We start from the raw sequence: 13,204 nt of genomic DNA on the forward strand, positions 1-13,204 counted from the left end.
ATGGTGAAATTTCCTATTTTTTGTGAATAGGAATTGGGCTGAAAGAGAAAAGGAACAGCAGTATTTTCAAAATTTATGGATTTAAAAAGTGATAAATGTAATTGAAAGATATAAATTACACATTAAAGGTTATATAATTTTGAAGAAATTATTCCCTGAGCCAAGTCTCACAGTCTGGAGAATCGGGGATGCTGACTTCCACATTCTATCTATTAATCCTGTAGAGCAGCCATCCTCCACCTTTTTTTGGCGATGCCCCCCCCCCCCTTAGGACACTGCTCAAAGGTTATGGGCCCCTTCCCTGTGGGACAGTAAATTTTAGTTGGTTTCTTCTGTACCTCTCTCCTATTGACAACGTTAAAATATTTAGAATTATTTTATGATTTTAGTCTGTGGCTCCACTGAAATGTGCTGTGCCCCCCTACCCCTGCCCATCCCTGGGAGGCATATGGCTCTTGTTGACAATGGATGCTGTTGAGAGATAAATTACACTTGGACTTGGATCCAACAAGCATTATACCAAGTAAACTATAATGAATTTCATGTCTCATGTGTTACAATCTTTCTGTCTTCATTTCCATCGTGTCATCATAAAAATACAAATAAACAATTTGATAACTTAATTAAAGCTTTTTGTACAATAACACAAAAGAAATGGCCAAGAAATAAAGAACTAGGATTAAGAACTTACCTTGCTGTCGTGTTGGGTCTATTCCACTCGGCAACAATGGTTGTGTTCCTGGAACTCCACCAAGTGACTTTGGGGAAGGAGGTGAAAAAAAAAGCTGAAAATGTACTAATTCAAACTCAGGTATATTTTCTCCTTGATCGAAAATGCTAGTAACCCAAATATTAAATGTTGATACCATGTACAGGCTACACATGCTGTTAAGCAAGCACATCATGCTGAAATAAAAACTTAGGATGAGGAAACAAGCAGCAACTGTGGAAAAAAAAACACATACTGCCTGGCCCATTTACTGCTTCCTGTATCTTTTGATTGTATCTCAGATTTCCTGCAGCTGCCATTTTTTAAATTTTCATATTACATTCATGCAAATACAGTTTACACAAATTAGTACAAGTATATTCAACCTTTCTGCTGTATTTTGCCACCTCTGGCCTGAAACCACATATGGAAACATTCAGTTTAAGGAGTGCAGGAAAAGTGGACAAATTCAATATTTTAGCAACAAAAATATTACCATTATAATGGGCATCAAGATTACTTTTGTAACCATGTTATAATCTTCAAAACCTAGTCAGGGATTCTGAATGGAAGATCATTGACCTGAAACATTAATTCTGTTTCTCTTTCTCGATATTATGTGAACTGAAGGGGATTTCCATATTTGTTTTCAAATTTTCAGAATCCACAGTGCTTTACTTTTTATATTAAGAATTAAGTTTATCTTTAATTTAGTCAATTGTAAAAGGAAAACAATGCCTGCATTTTGTCAAAACATAGAAAAGCACAGAGGAAGAAATATGTGAAGAGGAAGAAATTGGTTCGGTCTAAAATTGGTCCATTAAGAATGGAAAAGGGTGGAATAATTACCGGAAACAAGGAGATGGCTGAGGAATTTAACAAATACTTTGCAACTGTCTTCACCAAGGAGGATATAGGTTATGGTCAGTTAGGGGGTGGTGGTCATGCGGTATCAAGAGACTTGGGGAACTTTTCTGGGGAAGTAAGGGATCTAATGGATATCCAGATCCAGAAGCAGGAGGTTGTGAGTAAATTGTTGGGACTGAGGGCTGATAAATCCCCAGGGCCTGATGGGCTGCATCCCAGGGTACTTAAAGAAGTTGCTATGGAAATTGTGGAGGCACTGGTCGACATTTTCCAAAGTTCCATAGATTCGGGGGAGGTCCCTGAGGATTGGAGAGTGGCTGATGTGGTAAAGATTTTTAAGAAGGGAGGGAGGGAGAAAACGGGAAAGCTGAGTATTATTTAAATGGAGACAAGCTAGGGAGTGGGGAGGTGCAAATGGATCTGGGTGTACTTGTTCACCGGTCACTGAAGGCTAACATGCAGGTTCAGAAAGCTGTGAAGAAGGCAAATGGCATGTTGGCTTTCATAAAGAGGGGTTTGGAGTATAGGAACAGAGACGCCTTTCTGCAGTTGTACAGGGCCCTGGTGAGACCCCACCTGGAGTATTGCGTCCAGTTCTGGTCTCCAATTTTGAGGAAGGACATACTAGCTATAGAGGGTGTACAGCGCAGATTTACAAGGTTAGTTCCAGGGATGGAGGGGTTGACATACGCTGAAAGGCTAGAAAAACTGGACTTGTATCCGATGGAGTTTAGAAGGATGAGGGGGGACATGATTGAGGTATACAAAATTATCAGGGGGATAGACAGGGTGAAGTCGGATTACTTGTTCCCAATGATGGGGGAGACGAGGACTAGAGGGCATAGTTTAAGAATACAGGGTAGGCCCTTTAGGACGGAGATGAGAAAACATTTTTTTTAACCCAGAGAAGTGTGAATCTGTGGAATGCTCTGCCACAGAGGGTGGTAGAGGCAGATTCGCTGATTATGTTCAAAAGAGAGTTAGATAAGACTCTAGTGGGCAAAGGAGTTAAGGGTTATGGGGATAAGGCTGGAAAGGGGTACTGATAGTAGTGATCAGCCATGATCTGTAAAATGGCAGTGCTGGCTCAATGGGCCGAAGGGCCTATTCCAGCTCCTATTGTCTATTGTTTTGGTACATGATGTCTGAGCTGAACACGATGACAAATTAGAGTAAACTCTGTTGCTTGTAAATGAGACACATCCCTTCCCTGTATGTGCTTCTGTAAAGCTTCCTAAATGCTACTTTTGTATTTGCTTCCATCATTACCCCTGGTAGCCCATTCCAGGCACTTGTGTAAGAATCTTGCCTTGCACATCCTCTCACTTAAAACACAAGTTTTAATTTTATATATATATATATATATATATAATTTTTGCCCAGGTAAAAAGATTCCAATTGCCTATCTTATCTCTACCTCACATATATTTATAAACTTCTGTAAGGCCTCTGATGTTCCAGAGAATATAATCCAAGTTTGTCTAACTTCACCCCATAGCTCATACTCTCTAATCCAGGCAGCATCCTGATAAAATCTCTTCTTTACCCATTCAAGTCCCCACTTTTTTTCCAGTAAATGGAGCAAACAGACTTCTACACAATACTCCAAGAGCAGCTTAATCAAATGATTATATAGCTGCAACACTATTTCCTTAGTTTTGTGCTCAAGGTCCCAATCAGTGAAGACAAGCATTCCTTATGCCTTCTTTACCCCCTATCTACTTGCATGGCCTCTCCCAATGAGCAGTTCACCTGGCCCTCAGATCCCTCTGGTCGTCAGTATTTTTAAAAGTCCTACCATTTAAAAAAAATATTTTATTTACATTTTTCAACCATGTTTATAGAAACAACACTTAAACAAACTTAAGATACAATGATTACACGGTATTTAAAACCCTTCCCCCTACCCCTATCCCACTATATAGAATATATAATATTGTAAATATATATAATTAACTGAGAAAACAAAAAAGAAAAACTAAGATAGAAAAATAAAATGTTGTTTTGGATGGCATAGAGGGTTGGCTCACACTCTGGAATCTTACAGTGTTTCTTTGTGTATAACTTTCAGGGAAGAAGATTAATATAGGGCTTAGTACATATGTTTCACGTGATAACTATAGTTTCTTTATTAATAAGTGGTTGTTATATTCAGAATATTTACATTTTGATTTACATTGATAAGATCTTAACATGTATACTTAATTTTTTCTTAATATTTTTTTTCTTTTCTTTATGGCTCTCCTTAGGAGAGGTGGCTGAAGGGGGGGCGTTCTTTTTCTTTCTTTTCTTTTTTTTATATATATAAAATATAACGTTCATGTTTATGGTTCACTGAGGTATATGTTATTTACTATCTGTATTTTGAACAAATAAATAAAGTTTTAAAAATATATATATAGGGCTTAGGAGGCCAGAAATACATTTTTTACATATTTATTCCCAATCTTTGCATATGCAGGCTACAACTCTGCATAAAAAATGAATATTTATTTCTTAAATTATATGTAATTTTCTCTAAAGAAATACAACTTTGTATCTTGGAATGCTATCTTTCCATACCTAAGCACATATCCAATTTCCAGGTCATTGCAATATACTTCCTTGCCACTGCTAAAGCAATTTTAACAAATTTAAGTTGATGACTCAGTAAATATAGTTTAAGTCTTGTTCCTTCAATGTTCCCCATCAAAAAATAGATCTGGATTTTGTTGAAAAGCAATACCAGTAATTTGTCCCAAAATTTTTCCCAAATCCTCTCAAAAAATTCTAACCTTAGATCATGACTATGTAGAGTGTAAAAAGGTACCTATTCCATCCGCCATATCTAAAACATTGATCTGATAAATCAGATTTCATTTATGCAATTTTTGAGATGTTAAATATAATTGATGTAAATAATTATACTGAACTAAACAATATCTAACATTTATAATGTTAATTATACAAACATGGCAAGGTTCTGCCCATCTTTTCTCAACTATAACAATATTTAAATCAACCTCCCATCTCTGCTATGATTTATGAACTCCCTTTTAAATAGTGCCTGAATGTAGAAAAGGTACATTACAGAAATAAATTTCATAGTTTATCCTTTTCTAAAAAGTCTCCAGTTCATTGCAATCTTGTAAAAGGCTAGTTGCACCTAACTTTTCCCATAAATATCTTCTCAACAGTAAATCGCAAAAAAGTGTGCTTCGTGAAATTCATACTTATTTCTAATTGTTGAAATTACATCATCTGGCTTTGTTCAAAACAATCCTCTACAGTTTTAATTCTATTATGAAACCAAATATTCATAAATTGATTGTCTTTAGTAAAAGGTATAAGATTATTTTGAAACAGAGTTGTTTTAGGCAAAATACTACCTTTTGATCCAATTTGTTACGAGCCCAGAGGACCCCAAAACCCAGCAGCAATATAAATTCACCAAGAAAAATAGTTACTTAAACAAAAGTTGCTTTTAATTATCTTTAAAAATGAAAACAGATGTTTGTAATGTGTATTAAAATTCAGAAAAGTTATTTGATTCACAGTCCAATCTCACTTCTCATTTCTCCAAATTCACTGGTTACATGCAATTCTTATACTGTGCACAGAATTTAACATTTATGCATTTCACCAGGCTTTGGTGCTTGAAAAGTAAGTGGTTACCAGTCAGGAAGGTTCTTGTTGGCTTTCAAAGAGAGATTTGTTCCTCATTGGACACTCACAACTGATTCCTTTTTAAACCAGCCACTCCAGTGTCTTGCTGAAGAAACTTGTACCCTCAGGTTCTCCAGATGATAACCTCTTTCCTTCAGGTCACCACAGGGTTCCTTCTTGTTTCTCTTATTCCAAGTGAAACATTAGACAGCCAGTCCTCTCCTCTTGCATGAGCCACAAGGGCTTTGACCAGGCTGAACTAAGAAATCACAACCTGTCTTCCAAATGGGGGTTTCCACAAGCTTGCCAGCTTGTCCTGTTCCAGTCCCAGCTGCTGTTGCTGACTGTAACACTGTAGAAGTGATCTGTGTGTGTGTCTCTCTCTCTCTCTCTCTCTCTGAGAGAAAGCCTGTTTGACTCTCTCTACTTGCAAAACCTCAAGACCCTCTTAGAACCTCAAGTTCCACTCCAGACAGAATACGGCTCCAACAAATTCTTTCATGTGTTGCCTTTTTGTAAACAACAATCCATTAGTGAAATCTCTTGGACACTCTCCAAAGCTTTTGCAAAGGCTCTGAGGCCCCAACATGTGTAAAATGGCCATGGTAAGTAGCATTAGCAGAGCTCCAGTATTTTAAATAAGATCTGTTTTAAACTGTTTATATGTGTCCTACACTAAAACCTTTCCCCAATTTATCTCCCCAAAACATATCTTTATTCTATCACAATCTTGTTCCAAATGTTTAAGCAAGGGTGCTTCCTTCGCACAAATTATTAATTTTGAATCCCATTTATAAATAAATTCTTCTGCTAAATTCTCTCCAATTTTATCCATTTCTATTTTAACCCATGCTGGTACTCAAGCAGAGCCCCTGCCTATCTCATCTTAGCTGCTAACAATGACAGAATCTTCTGTTTATCTTGCAAACAAAGAAATTTAACCAGTATTCAACGTGGATTTTGGTTCAGAAGTGTCTTGGGTCTAAGAGCTCTATGTGCTCTTCAAATCTCAATGGGTCGATCAAAATTTTCAGCTCCCAACATATCGGAGAGCCATTAAAAAAAAACAGCAAGTATATCTTGCTTTTCTATACCTTTTTTGAGACCCACAATCTTAATATTATTTCTCCTGCTAAAATTTTCTAACATCCATTTTTTTGTGCAGCTTCTTATTCTCCTCTGTCAAACCAATAGTGGTATCTTCTACAATAATAACTCTATCTTCCACATGCTGCAAATCTTCTTGTAATCGCTTCATTGAATTTTCTCATGTATTTAACTTTTTCTTTAGCTCATTGGCAGACTCCAAAACTATTTATTTCCCCTTCACATTAATAGTCATCTCTTTTCTTTTTTTAGCTTTAGCTATAGCAATTCTAATACTTTGTTTTCTCTTTACCTCCTCTTCTTCTTCGTCTTTTTCCTCTTCACTGCCTGATGTCTGGGAGTCTGCGTCTTGCTCTGATGGCAACACTGAAGGCCTCTGTTGTTTGTGCATGCATGCGAAGTCACTTCTGGGTTCGTCTTCATTGATGTCATCTCTCTGTTATTGAGGGAGAGCAATGTCGAAAGAGGTGCCCTCAAGAGGAACACTCAACCACATGCTAGCTCCAAGGTCCTCAGATCTGGTAGGCTTTGTTTCTTCTATTGTTTTCCCTTCGCGTTAGGCTCCCATAGCGGCAGCAACAACTTTATCTTTTTTAGGAGACGTTGTAAAGTACTGCATAGATGTTTAAATATGTTTTAAACAGGTTTTAATTGATTAAACTATTTCTTAACTCAACATTTTTGGATGATTTCCCAGGAGAATTAGGATCGATGCCTTAACCCCTGACACATCACATAATGTCCCCCCAAAGGTCCTACCATATAATGTATACATTCCTCTTTTATTTTGCCCTCTCAAATGCAACACCTCACACTTAGCTGAATTAAACCCCATCTACATTTTTCTGCCTATATCTGTAAATTATTCGTATCCAACCTCTTAGATTGCCCTCTATGCTGTCCACAAACTGTATGCCATCTGCAAACTTACTAACCTACCCATTTATTTTTTCATTCAAGTACATAATTTGATTAAGAATGTGGGGTACTGTGGATGAAATAGTATGATTTGGGGTACTGTGGATGAAATAGTATGATTTGAGTGTAATGTATTCTGCACTTTTCTATTTTTTAACTTTTAATATGTATTCTGGTCTACTCTATTTTTTATATAGAATTTCAATAGAAATATTGAAAAGGAAAATGTACATCATAAACAGAGGTCCCAACATAGATCCTTGAGATATATTCTGCATATGCTGTAACACATTCTTTGTCTAAGAAACTGTTATGAGTCCAGAAGACCCCAAAACCCAGCAGCAATAGAAATTCACCAAGAAAAATGGTTACTTAAACAAAAGTTGCTTTTAATTATCTTTAAAAATGAAAACAGAATCAAACTTTAACTTATGACTATTAACTTAACCCTCTTCTTATTCTAAGCGCACATGTATGTAATGTGTATTAAAGTTCAGAAATGTTATTTGATTCACAGTCCAATCTCACTTCTCATTCCTCCAAATTCACTGGTTACAAGCAATTCTTATACTGTGCACAGAATTTAACATTTATGCATTTCACCAAGCTTTGGTGCTTGAAAGGTAAGTGGTTACCGCTCAGGAAGGTTCTTGTCGGCTTTCAAAGAGAGATTTGTTGCTCATTGGACACTCACAACTGATTCCTTTTTAATCAGCCACTTCAGAGTCTTTCCGAAGAAACTTGCCCCATCGGGGTTCTCCAGGTGATAACCTCTTTCTTTCAGGTCACCACAGAGTTCCTTTTCTGTTTCTCTTAATTTAAATGAAACATTATATAGCCAGCCATCTCCTCTTGTATGGACCACAAGGGCTTTAATCAGGCTGAACTAAGAACTCACAACACATCTTCAAAATGTTTTTTTTCCACAAGCTTGTCAGTTTGTCACATTCCAGTCCCAACTGCTGCTACTGAACAGTAGAAGTGAATTCTCTCTCTCCCTCTCTCTCTCTCTCTCTCTCTCTCTCTCTGAGAAAACCAAATGACTCTCTTAGAACAGCAAACTGCACTCAGACCACAGCGCCTGACCCAATCTTCTGAGTTCGTTCATCTGGTGCTTTCCAAAACAATAATCCATTACTCCACAGCATGTCCAATTAACACCTACTTGTGAAGTCCCTATAGGCATTCTTCAAAGTTTGTGGAAAGACACTCAGAACCAGCACTGTCTGGCTTGAGCAGAGCTCTGGCATTTAAATGAGATCTGTTTTGAAGTGTTTGTATGTGAGGCTCACCAACCTATAATTTCTTGATTATCCTAATTTCATTTATTGAATAAAGGAACACTGGCTACTTACCTCTGCATACATAAAAGTAATGCACCAGGCACGCACTAAAAGTGACTACTTGCTTATGCAATCTAGCATGCATTAATTTATGAATTTGGTTTTGGAGTTTTTTTTATCTTGTGTTGCCTTTAATTTTTGCATTGTGGCTAAGCAAGCCATTGTCTGGTCGATAATGGAGGGAAGAAAAAATACAGGACTGTGAGATTTAGGGTTGGGTTTAATGACAACACAGTTAAATGAGTTGTTTCTAGCCACAAGGGTTTCCCCTCGCTCCCAATTTACTCACTGTTTGATTCGTGTTTCGAGATGTGGCCCATGACGACAAGATGGCACTGCACACACCAGATAATGAGAAATTTTGAGACCAGATAAGTGGAGTACTACAGAGCTACTTTTGAACGTTCTGATCTTGCATTTCATGCTGCAGAATGACTTTCCTTGTATCCTTATTGTTTGCAGGCACAGGAGTTAAATAGCAGGAGCATAAGCTATATTGTCAGCAATTGCAAGACAGCAACAGGCCTGTTGTGGTAGCTGTGCAAATAGAGCAATGGATTGCTACAGAAAGATAGCATCATGACTTCATGTGGTCCTCCTGCTCTGTTGTTAATTTCAATGGGAACACTGACTGAAGTGGGCTATGGAGTTGGGGGCAGGAGTGGACTTGGCATGTGAGAGGAGAAGTATTTTGAATGGAGCCTCAAATTTCATGGATCCTGTCAACATTTTGTGATTGTGGCCATACTACAGTTATGATCTCCTGAAATGTAAATCAATTGGGCACTGGATGGTGAAAGCTATCTGTTATTCAATTGAAGATGGCATTTACCTGTATACACCCATTTGACAAGTGCACCCAAGGCCCATGATAGAGGCTTATCTTTTTATGAATGAGGACATAATACCAAGAGCCTACACCAACATACAAAATGCTCAAGATTTACTTTTCCATTCTGTTAAGGTAACTTTGTAACCTGATGATACTTTACGTTGTTTCATGCTCCAGATGTATCCTGAAGTTTGATGGCTCTGGAGGTGAAGAACCCATGTCAAGTTAAACAAAGATTTTTCAAAAATCCTCTTACCATTAGAGGATCTTGGATTCTTCATGAATTTCACAGTGCCTTTCTCATCTTCATTAATGAGATGTGCAAGCACCACGATGTGGATCCTAACTGCCTGCCTTAAAGATGGTTATATCCCCCTGTCCCTCTTGTTTGGCAATTCCACTGGATTTAAAGCAAGGAGTTTGAATGATTCTTCAAATATAGGACAATTAATCCAAATATATCACTTTTACACTTTGTGCACATTGCACTCACAGGGGACAGTGTGCTTTACGTGCAGCCCATCAATTTATATCTCCAAATAACAGCACAAATGACCTAATTTAAATTTATCAGTTTTAATTGGCTTCTCAATTACCTGAAAAAAAATAATGCTACTTTTAAAGTGGAAAGGAAATTCAAATCCAAATCGAAATTAAACAAATTAAATTTTAAACCAAAAGTAAAATCACTCACCAAAGTGCCCACTCAATTCATTGCACTGAGAGGATGCTATGCTCAATTTTTACATCCAGTAATGATGGGAATCCTAGCAATTTGCACTTTGTCACTGACTTCCTCCCAGCTATCATGCTCTGCATATAAACACAAGAAAGGTTCGGGGGCAGAGTCATGTCAGAGAAGCACATTTTAACTGCTCCATGTTATAAGAATGAAGAGGCTTTTAAAAAGAGAGAAGATTGGGAATTTGAAAAATTAGATATGCTTTTATCCTCAGTAATGTTTAAATCCATTGGCCACTGACAACAGGCAAACAAGACTTGGACATTCTGCACCCTTTCCTCCAATCTCCAAAGTCTGCTGTTGCAGTTTGTATTTGCATGCAAGCTTATCCTATAACATATTGGTGAGAATAGTCTAATATATATTTATGATATGATTCAAGAGTCAAAATCCCTTTATGTCATGAAATAGTATAGAACATGTAATATTATATGAAATTGCAGTAAGGCAGACAAAGAGTTGCCATTAGTGTCATCTGGCACCCCTTACAGTAAGAGAGAAATAGAAGCAAAACAGAGTCCTTTCAGAGTTACTGAGTGTCCATGGATTCTCTGCCAGTGCTCCCATAGCCTCTGCAGCCAAACAGTCTCCTGTTCAATGCACAACTGGAAATTGTTCAGAGGTGTGAATTGGAATGTGAGTACTAGAGTAGCAGTGGTACAGACAGCAGAAAAAGGGATTCATTTCTGTCTCCACCTGATCTTTAAACTTTAAGCACAGGGACTCAGTGATTAACTTCAGCCATCAGGTTCACTGGACATCTCCCACTGACATTTTATTGAACCCTTGAAATGTTAACTCTAGTTTGCTTTTGAGATGCTGTCTCTTGTGGGTTGTTTCCAGTATTTTCTGCTTTTCTTTCATTTCAGCCCTTGATGGCTTCTTGATCTAGCTAGTCAGCAGGACCTCTTTAATTGTTCACAACTTTCACCAGAAGTATCCAGGCTCCGAATTTAGTACCCAGTCTTGTTCCCATTGTCATTGCTCCTCAAGTTGGGCAATATTTTCTGGCAGTGTTTGGATACTGAGATCACCTACCCTTTAGGAGGAGTGGGTAACTTCAATTCATATGGATTCATTTCAGCTGATACGTTGGACTCCTTAAATTGCTCATGCTTTGCAACTACTCACTAATCACACATTAATGGCTTCAGAAAAATTCACATTTTTATGCGCAATTAAAATTTTTTAACATGGTCTAAATAAAACAAAATATCAAGGTACAAATATGTTCACAGAAATAATGAATTATCCACCTATCGCAAACAATTGTATTTTTTTCCTCTCCATCCTCCATAAAAGAAATAATATTGAAAATATAGTTTTCTACTTTTAATCACCAATAACTAAACAGTTACATGGTAATTATGTGGGATATTAAACTTATGAATTAAGAATTAAAGTAATCTTCTAGATTTTCATTTTTTGTCCGCAATTGTAGCTCAGTCTGAAAGTGTATCATTATTATAGTCACTTCAACATATCAAAAATAAGGCTGCAAACAGAAATACATCTTTCCATAAAATGTAATGTAAATGTAACACATCTTTATTCTAAATCAAATAATATTTTACCTGATTAGGTATTCTGAGAGGTGGCCTGGGGCCTCCTGGGTAACGAGGTGACATGAAAGGCTGCATGGAAAAATAAATAGAGGAAAATGCTTTTCAATGAGAATAATTCAATTGAAGCACTATTCTTATTTTTAGGTTTACAAATTCACTTATTTTCAGAGGGCTGTCTATCTTGGCAGTCTCCCTCAATCTCATGGATGTTTTACATACATTCTGTAAGTGGTTGTTGGTCTTTTGCATAAAGTCAGGAATCTTAACATAAACCAACAACACGATCACACATTAAGCCAGCGAATCTAATATCAGCCATTACATTACCACAATCCTGTGCTCCTAATAATATTAAGCAAACCTCTTAATTGTTAAGTCAATAAGTCAAACATGGTACTTCATAGTATCAAAACATTGTCGTTTATCAGCATGAAACTTAATTAAACAGTGAATAAATCACCACAAATTATAGTTTAACAAAACACAAGGGTTATCTGCATGTTTAAACGGTACATTAAAAAAAAAGTCAAACCAAATAGAAAGTTGTTCAGCTAGTATGATTGCCACTTCATTCTTTCATCAGATTAGCAACAACAAATCAAGTACATTTTCTAGACTCCCGGGGGAAATTATATTTTATTCTGGACAACACTGAGTAACATTTTACAATGATGGATCCTGGCCAGTGTAGTAACAACATTCCATTCACTTTGCCCAGGTTACACTTTCCTGCCTTTTTTAAAATACCACTTTCCCTCAATAGTTGAAAAACGATTAATCAATGAATTTGCTGAGAATTCGACTGCTGGTTTATGCTCAAAATTCCAATTCTTTGCTAGGTCAAATTCTGGACTTGGAAAAGAATGTCAGAGTTTTCACAAATAAGTTTCAGATTTTAAATATTTAGAATGTGCCAGCTTGTGAGACCTTGACATCAGCACTAAAGCAGATTGTTTGATTAGACTGAATCATGGAGAACCACGATGATTGTTAAATACATTTCCACTGTTCATTTCTCATCAGTGATTGCAATGCTATCAATGAAATAACATTCCACAGAACTATTTGGACTTTAACAAAATCCACATCAGCACCTGACTTCTTCACATGAATGTAACCAATTGGCAACTGGCCAGTATACATAAACTATACATACTGTTTCCACATAATTTTTATATTTTCAATTAAAAAAAAACTATTGCCACATGAATTGATCTTAATGATATATCTGTAGAGATTAACATATGAATAATGATGAAAAAATACTGGAAAACTGAAGTTGAGTATTGAATTTGAATACTACTTTTACAATTATCCACAACTAAATTCATTGGATGCAATGCATAAAATTTAAAATGACCAATTTTCCATGAAAGTAAAAAAGGAGTCTGCAGATGCCGAAGAACCATATAAAAAATACTGGAGGAATTGAGCAGGTCACGCAGCATCTATGGAAAAGCAATAGGCACCTGCCAT

General features: G+C 36.7%; 1 protein-coding gene across 5 annotated transcripts in view; it reads right to left on the minus strand.

The window, feature by feature from the left end:
- Positions 1-13,204, minus strand: part of ssbp2b (single stranded DNA binding protein 2b) — a 427,857-nt gene that overhangs the window by 63,419 nt on the left and 351,234 nt on the right. For all 5 annotated transcript variants that reach the window (XM_069936385.1, XM_069936398.1, XM_069936391.1 and 2 more), the window contains 2 exons: positions 11,738-11,797; positions 692-758 (listed from right to left, as the gene is read on the minus strand). In XM_069936385.1, coding sequence (XP_069792486.1) covers positions 692-758; positions 11,738-11,797 — 127 coding nt within the window. The remainder of the gene's footprint in view (positions 1-691; positions 759-11,737; positions 11,798-13,204) is intronic.

This window comes from Narcine bancroftii, chromosome 1, assembly GCF_036971445.1.
Source record: "Narcine bancroftii isolate sNarBan1 chromosome 1, sNarBan1.hap1, whole genome shotgun sequence".
In the NCBI taxonomy this organism is placed as follows: Eukaryota; Metazoa; Chordata; class Chondrichthyes; order Torpediniformes; family Narcinidae; genus Narcine; species Narcine bancroftii.